This window comes from Crotalus tigris, unplaced genomic scaffold, assembly GCF_016545835.1.
Source record: "Crotalus tigris isolate CLP2741 ecotype Arizona unplaced genomic scaffold, ASM1654583v1 scf7180000018124.1459596, whole genome shotgun sequence".
Lineage (NCBI taxonomy): Eukaryota > Metazoa > Chordata > Lepidosauria > Squamata > Viperidae > Crotalus > Crotalus tigris.
In genome coordinates, this window is record NW_024096836.1 from 979268 (window position 1) to 991729 (window position 12462).

Here is a 12462-nt window from a genome sequence, read left to right on the forward strand (position 1 = left end):
CAAAGTGGAAAACAACGTGGAAATAATACAGGATAAAATTACTATGTTACAATACAGAAACATGGAATTTGCTTTAAGAATAAGGGGAATGAAGGAAAATATGCAAGAGGATTTGAGACAAGTGGTGGTAAAAGATATAGCTTTCATTTTGGGGGCTGAGCCTGAAGAAATATTGAGAGAGATGGAAAAAGTTTTTAGGGTTAATTCTAGGTTTGCGAGAGAGAGGAATTTGCCACGAGATGTGGTTATTTATTTTTCTAGGACATCACTTCGTAATGAAATTTTACAGGCTTTTTATAAGCAGAGATTTCAAATTACAGCTCAAAATGTTATAATTTTAAAAGAAATACCTTCAAAAATTCCTAGAAAAAGAAAGGATTTTGCTTTTTTGGTTGATGAGCTCAAAAAACGACAAGTTCGATTCAGATGGGAGATACCGGTTGGAATAGTGCTGAACTATGCGGGGATATATTACAGACTTAATACAATGTCAAAGGTGAAAGATTTTTACATTTCGGTTTTGAAGGTGGGCTCTCCATTATCTTTACGACCTGAGATAATAGAAGAAAAGTTGGAAGAGCAGCCGGTTGAAAGTGCTATGCTATTGGATGTAGGAGACATACAGGCTGAACCTTTGCAGCAGTCTCTTGAGACAGAAGATTTTTTAAAGGAACCGAGAATGACTCGTGCAGCCTATAGACGTAAATTAAAAGAACAGCAGAAGATGGATGTTGGAATAAGAAAAGGAAATGACAAACTTTTGTAGTAGTTTTTTGAGATAGAAGATGTTTTAAAGGAATAGTGAATGATTTGTATTTAGTATGTTTTAAAGGAACAGTGAATGATTTGTGTAGTATGTAGATATAAAGAAAAAGAATAATAGAAGGTGTTGATTTAGTGGAAAAGTTTAAATATTTGGGAATATATATATTATAAATTCTTAATTTAAAGTGAAAAATAATTATGAGATATGGGTAAATGTGTAAAAGAATTTAAATTCTAATGATCTCTGTTGGTGAGAATTTTAGAAGATGAATGGTTTGCTGAAACTTTTTAAGTAGGAGGGTATTAATAGACTTTCTTAGGGGTAAAAAGCAAAGAGCCAATTTTATTGAACATAAGTTTGTTGGTTAGGTTATATTGGAGGGAAAATTTTGTGTTTATTATGGGTAATGGTTGTTTAAAAGAAATATACACCTCAGCGAGGTGAAGATGGATAAATTATATGTAGAGTAAATATGCATTTTAAACCCAAATATGATATGGGTTTAAAATGCATTATGCAGATTATGAATAATTTTTAGTTCTCAATTTGGAAATGCTTATATTGTTAAAAAAAAATTTCCTTTTTTGTATTTGAGTTAAAATATATTATTGATTTTGTTATTTGTATAGTTGGATAAGTTTATTTAGAATTTGCTTGTTTATTTGTAACCCTGTAACCAACTCTGGGAAGTGAGGGGGGGGAGGGAGGGAGGGGGTTATTTTAGGGGGGGATATTGTTAAAAACTTGTATAAAACTTTTCAATAAAAAAAAAGAAATCCAAGAAAATAAATACAATTAATCTAGGAGGGATATATATTCTAAGTACTATATTATTTCTTATGTTTTTTTATTATTGCTTTCCTCTCTTCTTTTTCATTTTCTTTTTTTTAAAGAAAAGGAATGTATTAATATGATGATGATTGTTTAGGAATATTGCAACACTGTAAGAAGGATGAAATATTTTAGATATTTAAAGGTGACTGAATTCAAGAAAAATATATTTAATACATATAAAATGTTTTGAATTAGAGTTAAGGGATTAGATGACTAGATTTATTGAACAGAATGTTTAAAGATTAAATATATTTTTAACTATGATTAAAAAGAATTAGAAATTCGAGAAAATAAATACTACTAAGCTAGGAGAGATATATATTTTAAGTACTATGTTATTTTCTCTGTTCTGTTACAACTGCTTTCTTCTATTCTTTTGTATTTTTTTTACTTTTTTCTCTCATTTTTTTTCTCTTCCCCTCTCTTTTTACTTTTATATTTAATACTTAAGAAAAACAAAAATGTGAGATGGCTTATATGGAAAAAATAGAATCAAGTCTGTCAACGTAAATGTAACTAATTTCTACCAGTAAAAATACTCAGAATTTGGTGGGAGAAATAAACTAAAATAAGGACTGTAACAGGATTGATGATAAGGCAATCCAAATGAATGGAAAGAAAATAAATGTATTAATATGATGATTACTTTTTAGGAATATTGGAAAAAAATATACTAAATTGTCAGTTATTAAAACAAGAATTGTATTAACGCAACGTTTGCAAAAAAGGATGTTTTTAGGGAAAGAGGAAAGTAAACAAAATTAATATATGAAATACAGACTATAGAAATTAATTGTTAAGGACTGTTTTTACAAATGTAACCCAGACACCACACTATTTACCAACTATTGAATAACTTATGTTTGTGTAAAAAACTAATAAAAATTATAATAATAAAAAAAATCTGAACAGCCCCAACAAGTGTTAAAAGAGGCCTGAATTTATAACAATGTGATGTCATGTTTCACTATGTATTTTCAGCCTTCTTTTTAGCTTGTAACAGAGTTTTGATTTAGTACAATAACAAAGAGAAAAATGCTTGTTGTCTTAGATAATTATTTAAGATAAAATATATCTAAGATCTGGAGGCAAATCTCAATGAAATCTTTACAGTATAATTTATAATATTCCAAGTAGGCATATGAATTGCATAAATCATGCTTCAAATAAAATATATGAGAAAATTCATAAAATATGACTTCAGAATTACACTTCTACTCAACACTTACAAAGGTATATTTTACTGGTGTTTAGATTTTGGTTAATATATATAAAAAAGAGAAAAAGAAATGTCATGAATGAATCCAGAAAATAGTTTATTTGATGAATTTTATTAAGCTATGCTATTGAAAGCATAACAACAGATATAATATGCACTTAATATTTATATTTAATAATAATAGTAATAGTAATAATAATAATCTCCAGTGAGTACTACCTTGACATGATTGTGGGCAGTGGTGGGTTTCAAATAATTTAACAACCAATTCTCTGCCTCGCCTTCTCTCCACCTTGGTTGGGGTGGGCTGCTTGGGGGGGTCGGCTGGGATGGGGGCAGGAGATCCCAGCAGGTGGGGGGTAGGAGCTCTTGGTTATGGAATTGCTGGAGGTCCAAGCTGGGGAGGGCAAGAGGTATGGTGGGGGGGCTGTAGGAGTCTCGGAATGGGGTGGGTGCAGGAGGGTGGGGGTCAGCAGGTCCTGGCTGGGGGAAGATGAAGGGGTCCGGCTTGGGAGGGCAGGAGGGCTGGGATGCCTGAGTCAGGGAAAGCCATGCCCCCACTGGCTGAACCTGCCATCCACACTGCAGTCAGGTAGGATTGCATAAAAGGGGCACTGGGCAGAGGGCTTAGGGGGAGCTGCCAGCAGGGGAGGAATCTGAGCAGCCGCTGTCTCCCTTACTCAGCGCAGCCCCATCGGCATGGGTGGAAACAGTCCCAGGACAGCCGAAAGTGGGCCCTCGTCTGACCTGGGCCCTGTTCACTCAGCAGTTCTGATGGGGTGGCTGCTGCTACTCTCTCAACCAGCCAGCCACACAGGGAAGCAGGAGGTGGCAGTGATCCCTGCATCACCAGGTCTGGCCAGCAGCAGCTCCAAAAGTGAAGCTGTGCCATCTGTCCTTGCACTGGTGGGGACAGGGGAAGGCGGGCTCTGGCGCGCACCCACCCCCTCACTGCTTCCGCTCCACATCATCCCATGGCCCCTCGCCATCACCATTCTGGCAGATGCTGCACTGCAGAAGGGAGACAGCATGCTGCTGGCCGGGCCTGGTGATGCAGGGATTGCCACTGCTGCCGCCTACTTCCAAGCCCCATGCAATGCCCAGTCATTGCAGCGCACCATCTGCTGGCCACGCAGAGAAGCAGGAGGAGGAGGTGGCGGCGATCCCTGCATCACCAAGCCCAGCTGGCAGCATGCCGTTTTTCTTCCGCAGCACAGCATCTGCTGGGACCCCACCAGCTCAAGGATTGGCGGGACAGCTTTGCTTCCAGAGCTGCTGCCAATCAGGCCAGGCGATGCAAGGATCGTCGCCACCACCTCCTGCTTCTCTGCATGGCTGACGGGGTAAAAGGCTCAGACTGCCCTCATCAGACTTGCTGACAAGACAGGGCCCGGGCCGGGCGAGGGCTCCCTTCCGGCTGTCCCGGGACTGTCTCCACCCACATCGATGGGGCTCTATGGCTGGTTTGCCATGATGCAGAGCAGCGCCTCTTATGTTTTTGATTATAAGTGGTACCTTCCTCGACCACACGGTCTCCCTGAAAGCTATCAGTTCTAACACCGGACACAGGCAGTTGGAGAAAAAATAATAAGTCGCCATTTGATACCTGCCTTCTTCCTATGGAACAGTGGGTGGGTGGCTGAAGAAAGGGATGGTTGGGGTTCTGCCTGCTTTATTACGGGGCATGCTATTAACAGGCAGCCTGCTCCATTTTGTTAAAAAAAACTATTTTTTAATTTTTTTAATGAAATGGAGCGGGCTGCCTACTAATAGCCTGTCATGTAATAAAGCAGGCAGAACTGCAACCATCCCTCTCTTCAACCAGCTACCCGCTAACTCGCCAAAGTCCCATGTGGCCGGATACATCCTAGCACGGCTGGTTTCCTTACCCTCCCATCCCAGCCTCACATGCTCTTCTTTTCCCATGCACAACTCACTGCAGTGCTTCCTCAGCTGTTGGCCAGCCATCTGGCCAGCTCAGAGGTGACTTCTCTGAACTGCAGCAGGTGAGGCAGGGGCTGCTTTTCGTCTTCTCCGGATGGCTTCAGCAAATCCCCCCTGACCTGCCCATCCATCCTCTTTCCTTTCACTCCACTTCCAAGGCCTCTTCACAGCTCTGCCCAAAGAGCCACCGAAGCGGCAGTTAAAGCGCCGGAGCTGGAAAGCATTTCTCTGCCACCACGGAGTTGGAGATCTTGCCCTATCCACCACCGCCCAGATGCCCTTGCTTCCCAAACCATTTATTTTCTAACCTTCTTTCCAGCCCCCTGTCACTTCCTCTGCCGCCATGTGCACTCCCAGAAACAAAAGTTTGTGGGACTAAAAAAAAAAAAAAGTTGTTAATTGCGAAGTTGTGTCTGACCCATCGCGACCCCATGGACAACGTTCCTCCAGGCTTCCTGTCCTCTACCATCTTCTGGAGTCCATTTAAGCTCATACTTAAACCCTCTCGGGAGGGCATCGAAAAAAGCAGAGTCCATGTGCGCGCCTGCCTCATGCTCACCCCGCATCCACCATGCTCTCCATGGTGCTGCAGCTGATCTGAGACATGGAGAGCACGGCTGATGGATGAATGTGTAACAGGCATGCACACAGACTCAGCTGTTTTCGGTAGCACTTCAGTGCCTGGTTGGCTGCCTAGGATCAGCTGCAGCATACTGTGGAGACCATAGTGGATGCAAGGCTGATGCGTACATGGACTCCGCTTTTTTCGGTGCCCTCCCAAGAGGCGGCATGGCAATTGGTCAGTGGACGGGAGATTCACCATCTCCCAAATCCTGCCACTGCCAAAGTGGATCCCAGGCTGCAATGTGTGCTGCAATGGAGAGGTGGAAAGTAGACAAGCCAGCGTAAGGGAAGGAGGAGTGGGGAGAAGAAAGAGGAAAAGTGGCTGAGTGAGAAGTGCCACCGAAAACAGCGGAGTCCATGTGCCTGCCTGCCACATACTTGCCCTGCGTTAGCCATGCTCTCCACAGTGTGCTGTAGCTGATCCGAGGCATGGAGACCATGGCTGACATTGGGCGAGCATGTAGCAGGCGCACACAACTCTGCTGTTTTCGTTGGCGCTTCAGTGCCTGGCCTGCTGGGATGGCCACACTTCTTACTCAGCCACTTTTCCTCTTTCTTCTCCCTGCTCCTCCTTCCCTCATACCGGTTGCTCCACTTTCCGTCTCTCCATTGCAGCACATATTGCAGCCCAAGATCCACTTTGTCAAACTTGTTTTGTTTGTGGGACTGTCCACGGCAGCGGAGGAACATGTCAGAGCTCAAAAGAAGGTTAGCAAAGAAAAGCTTTGGGAAAGGGAGGGCATCTGGGCGATGGTGGGTGAGGCAAACTCTCCAGCTCTGCGGCAGCAGAGAAATGCGACGGAGCTATAAAGCAGACACTTTCTGGCTATGGGTGCTCCACCTGCTGCTTTGGTGGCTGCATGGGCAGAGCTGCAAAGAGGGCCAGGTGGCTGAATGCACCAGCAGTCTGGCTTGGAAGCGGAGTGAAAGGGCAAACACCCTAAGGCGCCAGATGCTGAAATGAGCCCATCGCTTTGTAGCAGCTGCCCAGACCTGCCAGAGGGAAGGCTGGCATCTACCAGTACTGGCACTTATGATAAACACGGTGCCATTCTGGCTCTGGCAGGGAAGGGGCAACTGGCATGGGCACTGCAGACAGGACACCGACTTGCTTCAGGACCCTCCCTGATCCTCCGGCATTCTGCTGGCGCTTTGGCCTTGGGCTGCCGTCGAAGCAGGCCATGCCCTGCCCCTGCATGCTTGCCACCTGCTGTAATGTAAGATATCCCCCCAAAATAAGATCTAATGGGTCTTTTGGTCAAAAAATAAATAAAATAAGACCCAGTCTTATTTTGGGGAAAACACGGCAACAAAATCTAGTTATGTGTACCTCTTTTATTGTTCTTATTTAAGTATTAAATACAATAAACTAACTTTCAGTATATTGGTTTTTTATACTTAAAATCATTAGGGCAGAGAACCGGTTGTTAAATTATTTGAATCCCACCATTGAATATACCTAATATTACTAATAATTCAGGATTCCTGATAAAAGATCTTTTAATTGAATATATTGTGATTCAGCTGTTTGTACAATCCAAATTCTTCTTGCAAATTTAAATGTCATAAAAGGCTGATTAATAACAAGATGATCTAAAGACTTGGTACTGTTTTTGTCTATGAACTCCAAATATTTCTCAGGGGAAGAGGATCAAGCATATTCTTCTTTCCCAGTGTTTTCCAAATGCATCTTGCATTCTTTATTATTGAAATCTCTTTAGGCTTCTACTTTTATTGTTCCAATGCAGGGATGATATATTTCTAAATTAATAAAACTTTGATATAAGATTGTCCCTATATTAAATCTTTCTAAAACAAGTGATTTAATAAACCAATGTCTTAATAGGTTTCCCAAAGTCAATTTTATCAAGAAGACAACAAATGAACCAGAGAAATATGCTGGAAAATCCAGACTCTGAAGCTATTAGAAAAGCAGAAGGAAAAGGAAGGAAAACACCAATGCTCCAAGGAGTAGCAAAGATTACTAGAGGATCTGGTGAGAAATTCTTTTGCAAGTTGTGCTTTTTATACATGTATGGAATTTTTTTTTAGATAGATTTCTTGCTTACTTTAGAAGAGAGAGAAACATAGACTATTGTCAGCTTAATTGTAGCTAAAGGAGAAAACATGACCAAATTAAAAGTTAAAGTTAAAAGTTACTTTAAACTTCTAAATGAAGCAGTTCCATGTATTAAAGTCCCAGTACGCAAGGATATCTTATAAAGAGAAAGAGAAAAGTAGCAGTATAGAATTATATATCATAGTCTATGATTTTTCACATTTCCCTGGCATTTCCTCTGGCACTGATATAGCAAGAATATCTATTTTAAGACTGTGTTGCTTTGGTGATTTGAGGCAGAACTGTAGTAGTACTAGAAGTTATTTATTTTGGTCAGTGACCATTTGGCAAAATTATACTTATAGTTATTGTGTTTTGTTGTCATATTTAGAAAAAATATAAATACTTCATCTAACAGTATGATCATTTCTCCTATAAATTAAATTTAATTAAATATAAAAAGTTTTCTTAATATAAAAAACTTACCAGTTTTCAAATGGACTATCTCACTTGACTGAAAAAAACGATAAAATGGTTTATTTCAGACATAAAAATAGATTAGGAAAAAAATCTTTCTAGGGCTCAGGAAGAAAAAAAATAATGTTTTTTTTAAAAGAAACATTTATGTTAGATTTTAAACTGGCAACATTCTGTATGTAAAACAAAGAGAATATCTACTGTGATGTTTGAAGTGTAAAATCTGCTAAGGGTTAAAGTACTGGGTGGAAAAAAACATTTTTTATTTTAAAACTGCTTGTTCTTCCTGTATATGTATTTGTCATATAAATGTATCTGTTTTATCCAATTTTACTTTTATGTATTCACACGTGTGTATATGTGTGTGTGTGCATTGTTTGTGTATGTGTGTGCAAGATACAGAGTAAGAAACGCAGTATGTAAATATATATTTTCAAAAGATCCATTCACAGAAGGAGAGCAATTGGCCACTCCTGGAACAGAAAAGTGATAGGCCCCAGCATATATCCAATGTTTGCCCTGAATACCTTGCAATATCTTATTGCTAAAGCAAAAGTCTGGCTGCATTTTCTTTTTCTTGTAAAAAAATTTTATTTTCAATTTTACAATACATTACATTCATAAAAATACTTCAGATAAAAATAAAACAAATTGATAGACACAACTTTTGGTATTGCTCACCCATTTCCCCCCAAACCGCATCCACCCTCTAACCAACTTGCCTCTTTCCCTCTTCTTCCTCTTACTCTTCCCCTCTCCTCCTTCTCCTCAACCTTCCTACTTACTTCTCCCCTTCTTCTATCTTCTCGCTCCAGATGCGGTCCAGGGGAAATGCCCGAGCAATTCCTCTCTCCAAATTAAAACATCAATATTATATACAATAAAACTATTTCTACTTATCTGAGCTACTTAAACTTCAACCCATCCTCCCCCCACCCCCCACCCCCCTGACTTCCCAGAGCCAAGTACAGGGTTATACAAACATATTAAACCTAATCTATTTAAGTTTACTAATTATACAATGACCAAAATCATACTAACCCTTAACTCTCTTCAAACTTTAACATCATAAATGTTAAATGCATTTGCATCTGGCTGCATTTTCTTAAACCAGCTTAGAGTTAAGCCAATAAATAAGTGCAGATATGCTTATTTTCTCACTGCATTTGGCAAAATATCTCAAACATGAAACAACAATTACATTTTTACTATAATTTGTGGATCTAAAATTTAGTATTTATTTATATTATTGTTGTTGTTGTTATTATTATTATAATTATATAGAAATAAAATGCTTTTTCTATCATTATTGAATCATTATATTTAATAAGTGTTCAGGAAGATGGCTATAGACAAATAAATTATAAAAGCCAATTTTTTCTTCAATACAGAACCACAAAATGTCACAGCACAAAGAAATGGTCCTATTCAGAAGACAAAGAAAAAACCTCAAGAAAAAAAGAACATATTCCTGTCCTCCAAGTTAAACATAAGTAATAAAAACCTAGACCAGGATCTTAAGAAAGGAAATATTCTTACAGTAGTACAGCAATCCTTGGCTAATTCAGTGGATTCTTCTGTTCAGACTGCTAATAATTCTTTTATATCAAATGAATCAAGTAATTCAAATCTTCCACCCATTAGAAATACTCTTATAAAGCCCAAAGAAGATGATTTTTACACAGCACTATGCTCAAATGTGGAAGCATCTGTCGGAATAAATGACACTAAAAATGATAACTTAGAACAAGATCTTTCAGTTGATCTGAACAAACCTCTTCTTGATCAAAGTAGAGGTAGTGCGATATCTTTAATACAAGTGGAACAACATAATTGTGAAACTGTAGTTGGGAGTGATGGAAATAGGGCTGAACTTTCCCATAGATTTTTACGACAACATGATGTAATAGTGGATTCACATTCATTAGGTCAAAGAAAAGTAAGAGATCAAAAAAAATCCTATTCTCTTGAAGAAAACCTTTTGGAAGAGGCTCATAAAAATGAAAGTGAACATTTGCACTTTAATACAAAAAGACCACAAGCTGAAAACGGACCAGAAACTGCAGCAACTATTGAGGCTCCTGGTAACTTAAATTCTCCTGAAGATTGGCAAGGGAGCAATGTCTATGACAGAGAAAGACAGAGTTTTGAGAGCAATCAAAGATGTTATGCTGGTTTTATTTCTGCTAGATCAACAATGCAAAGGCCTTCTGTGCATTCTACACTTAATATCCCGGGAACCTTAGTACAAACTGCGAATAGAAGTGACATGGTAGGCAATGTGGATGTTGCTACAAGTTCTGTGCAAATCACAGAACTGAATGGAAATCCAAGACTAACTGCTCGCAGACAACTATCTCCCATAAGAATCAGGGATTCCTTTTCAGGTGCTGAAAGCTGCCAATCTTCATCACCCACAGCCAGCCACTTTGATGATAGCAATCTGCTAGATGACACCATAAGCAATGGTCTAAGTAGCATATCTCCAAGCATTGCTTCTCATGATGAAGATAACTTTCTGAATTCCCACAGTTCCTCATCATCTACAGATTCTTCTCCACCATCTCTTTTCCGGACAAATTTCACAGCACATCTTCACATGACTGGTCCTTTACCTGACCAAGTTCCAATTTTCCTGACAGTATCTGATTTGCGAAATCAAAGCAACTATATAAGCAATACTACTATGTGTGATTCAGTAACTACCAAAGATATTAATAAAGCTGAAACAGACCCTGAAAAGCTAAAAAAGTTGCAAGAGAGGTAAGTAACAGATAGTGGGTGGGGGAACATTGGTACTTATGTATTTTGCTTGGTTTTAAGTTAAAGTATCAAGAGGAATCTATTATCTTTGATCTAAAGCTATTTTTAAGCCATTTATGCTACAATTATTGTTCAGTTCCAGAGTTTAAACTGTAAGCTCTAATGTGGAGAAATGGGATATTCTGCATAAGTGATCAGATTTGGAGAAACATTTCTAAAGATTCATATATAATAAACTCTAGGTTTTCTAGACCTTGATGCAATAGATTTGCATACAACAAAATATTGTTTTTGTAATATACAACATTAGGTAGGAGTGTTATTACACAAATGATGCAATGATTCAAATGGTGTAATGTGCATTATTTGAATAATCATTCTAGCATATTCATCAATTTACTAGCATTTTGGAAATAATGGATACTCTCCCTTTTTACCCCCTTTAGGTTTCACTGAATCACATTCATACAGAGACTTTAAAATAATTGTGTAATCCATAGAATGTTTTTATTTACAAAAACACTGATTTGTCAACAAGTTGTTTTCAACTTTTCAACATGGGTAAATTTTCTTCATCATGATCCATCTCTATTCTGATCTTTCACAACTTCGGACAAAGCACTTATCACCACTGTAACAAGATACAATAGTGATGAGAGCATTGTAACTGAATCAATCCACCTTGCTTCTGGTTGTACTTTTTTGTTCTAACTTTCTCCACATTAGAGTGTTCTCCAGAGAGTTATATCATTGCATAATATACCCAAAATAGGATAATGTGAATCTGAGCATTTGTGCTTCATGAAAACTGGACTGATACGTTTGATGATTCATTTTGTTGCTGCCTTGGCTGTCCATGGTATTTGCAGTTCAAAGACATCAATACTCTTTGTATCCTGCTTCTTCAAAGTTCAACTTTTACTTCTGTACAGAGCCATGGTGAATACCATGGTTTGCACAATTCTGATCTTTCTACATTTAGATAAAGCAGAGTATTTTAATAACATTTCTAAGTGTCTACCATTGGCTAGTGTATGGCAAATTTTTTGACTGCTTGTTCTTGATTATTGTGATGGAATATGCAGCTAAAGGAGTGTGGGTGATGGGAGGAACTGTTGGCAGTAGCACTGTGGATTCTGAGGGAGGAGGCAGCATATTCTAGATAGGGGGCCAAGGCAAGAGACTGCGCAGTCTTGAATCGAGTAGAGGAAGGAGGAAAAGGTTCAAGATAACCACACTCTAGAATCTCCCAGGATATATCTATTACAGGGATAAGCAATTAATTTTCCCAAGGGGCCACATGAGAAACTGTTGTGGAGGGCTGCTGGCACCCCCACATCCCTGCCACCACCATGCCTCCCACCAGCAATGATGTCACACACACCCCACCAATGCTGTGGGCCAGACAAGGACAGCCTATGGGCCAGATGTGGCTCATTATCTGTAAAATGCCCAGTCCGATCTACTAGTAGAAGACTATAGCTTTAGTTTGGCAAGATTCTGTTTGTTAGGTGTAAGCAAATAAAGAATTGCTCAATTGGATCTCACTGTTTTGTCTTTGGGCTTAGCTTAACATCTGTTGATTGATCCTAAATGGCAGAAACTAGCCACCATTTCAATATCTTCATTTAAGTTAAGACTGATCATTCTATCTATCTTCAATTTGGATCTTAATATTTAATTTTTGTTCCATTTTTTTCATTTTATTCTTTAATGTTTATTATTAGACCATCCAGATCTTTTGCATTTTCAGCTACCAAGGTAGTGTCATCAACA

At 38.9% G+C, this 12462-nt stretch overlaps 1 protein-coding gene across 6 annotated transcripts in view; it reads left to right on the forward strand.

Annotated features, from left to right (window-relative positions):
* The window catches only part of MARCHF10 (membrane associated ring-CH-type finger 10), a 126894-nt gene that overhangs the window by 74275 nt on the left and 40157 nt on the right, over nucleotides 1-12462 (forward strand). For all 6 annotated transcript variants that reach the window (XM_039348184.1, XM_039348185.1, XM_039348183.1 and 3 more), the window contains 2 exons: nucleotides 7234-7383; nucleotides 9315-10686. In XM_039348184.1, the coding sequence (XP_039204118.1) occupies nucleotides 7234-7383; nucleotides 9315-10686 (1522 nt within the window). The remainder of the gene's footprint in view (nucleotides 1-7233; nucleotides 7384-9314; nucleotides 10687-12462) is intronic.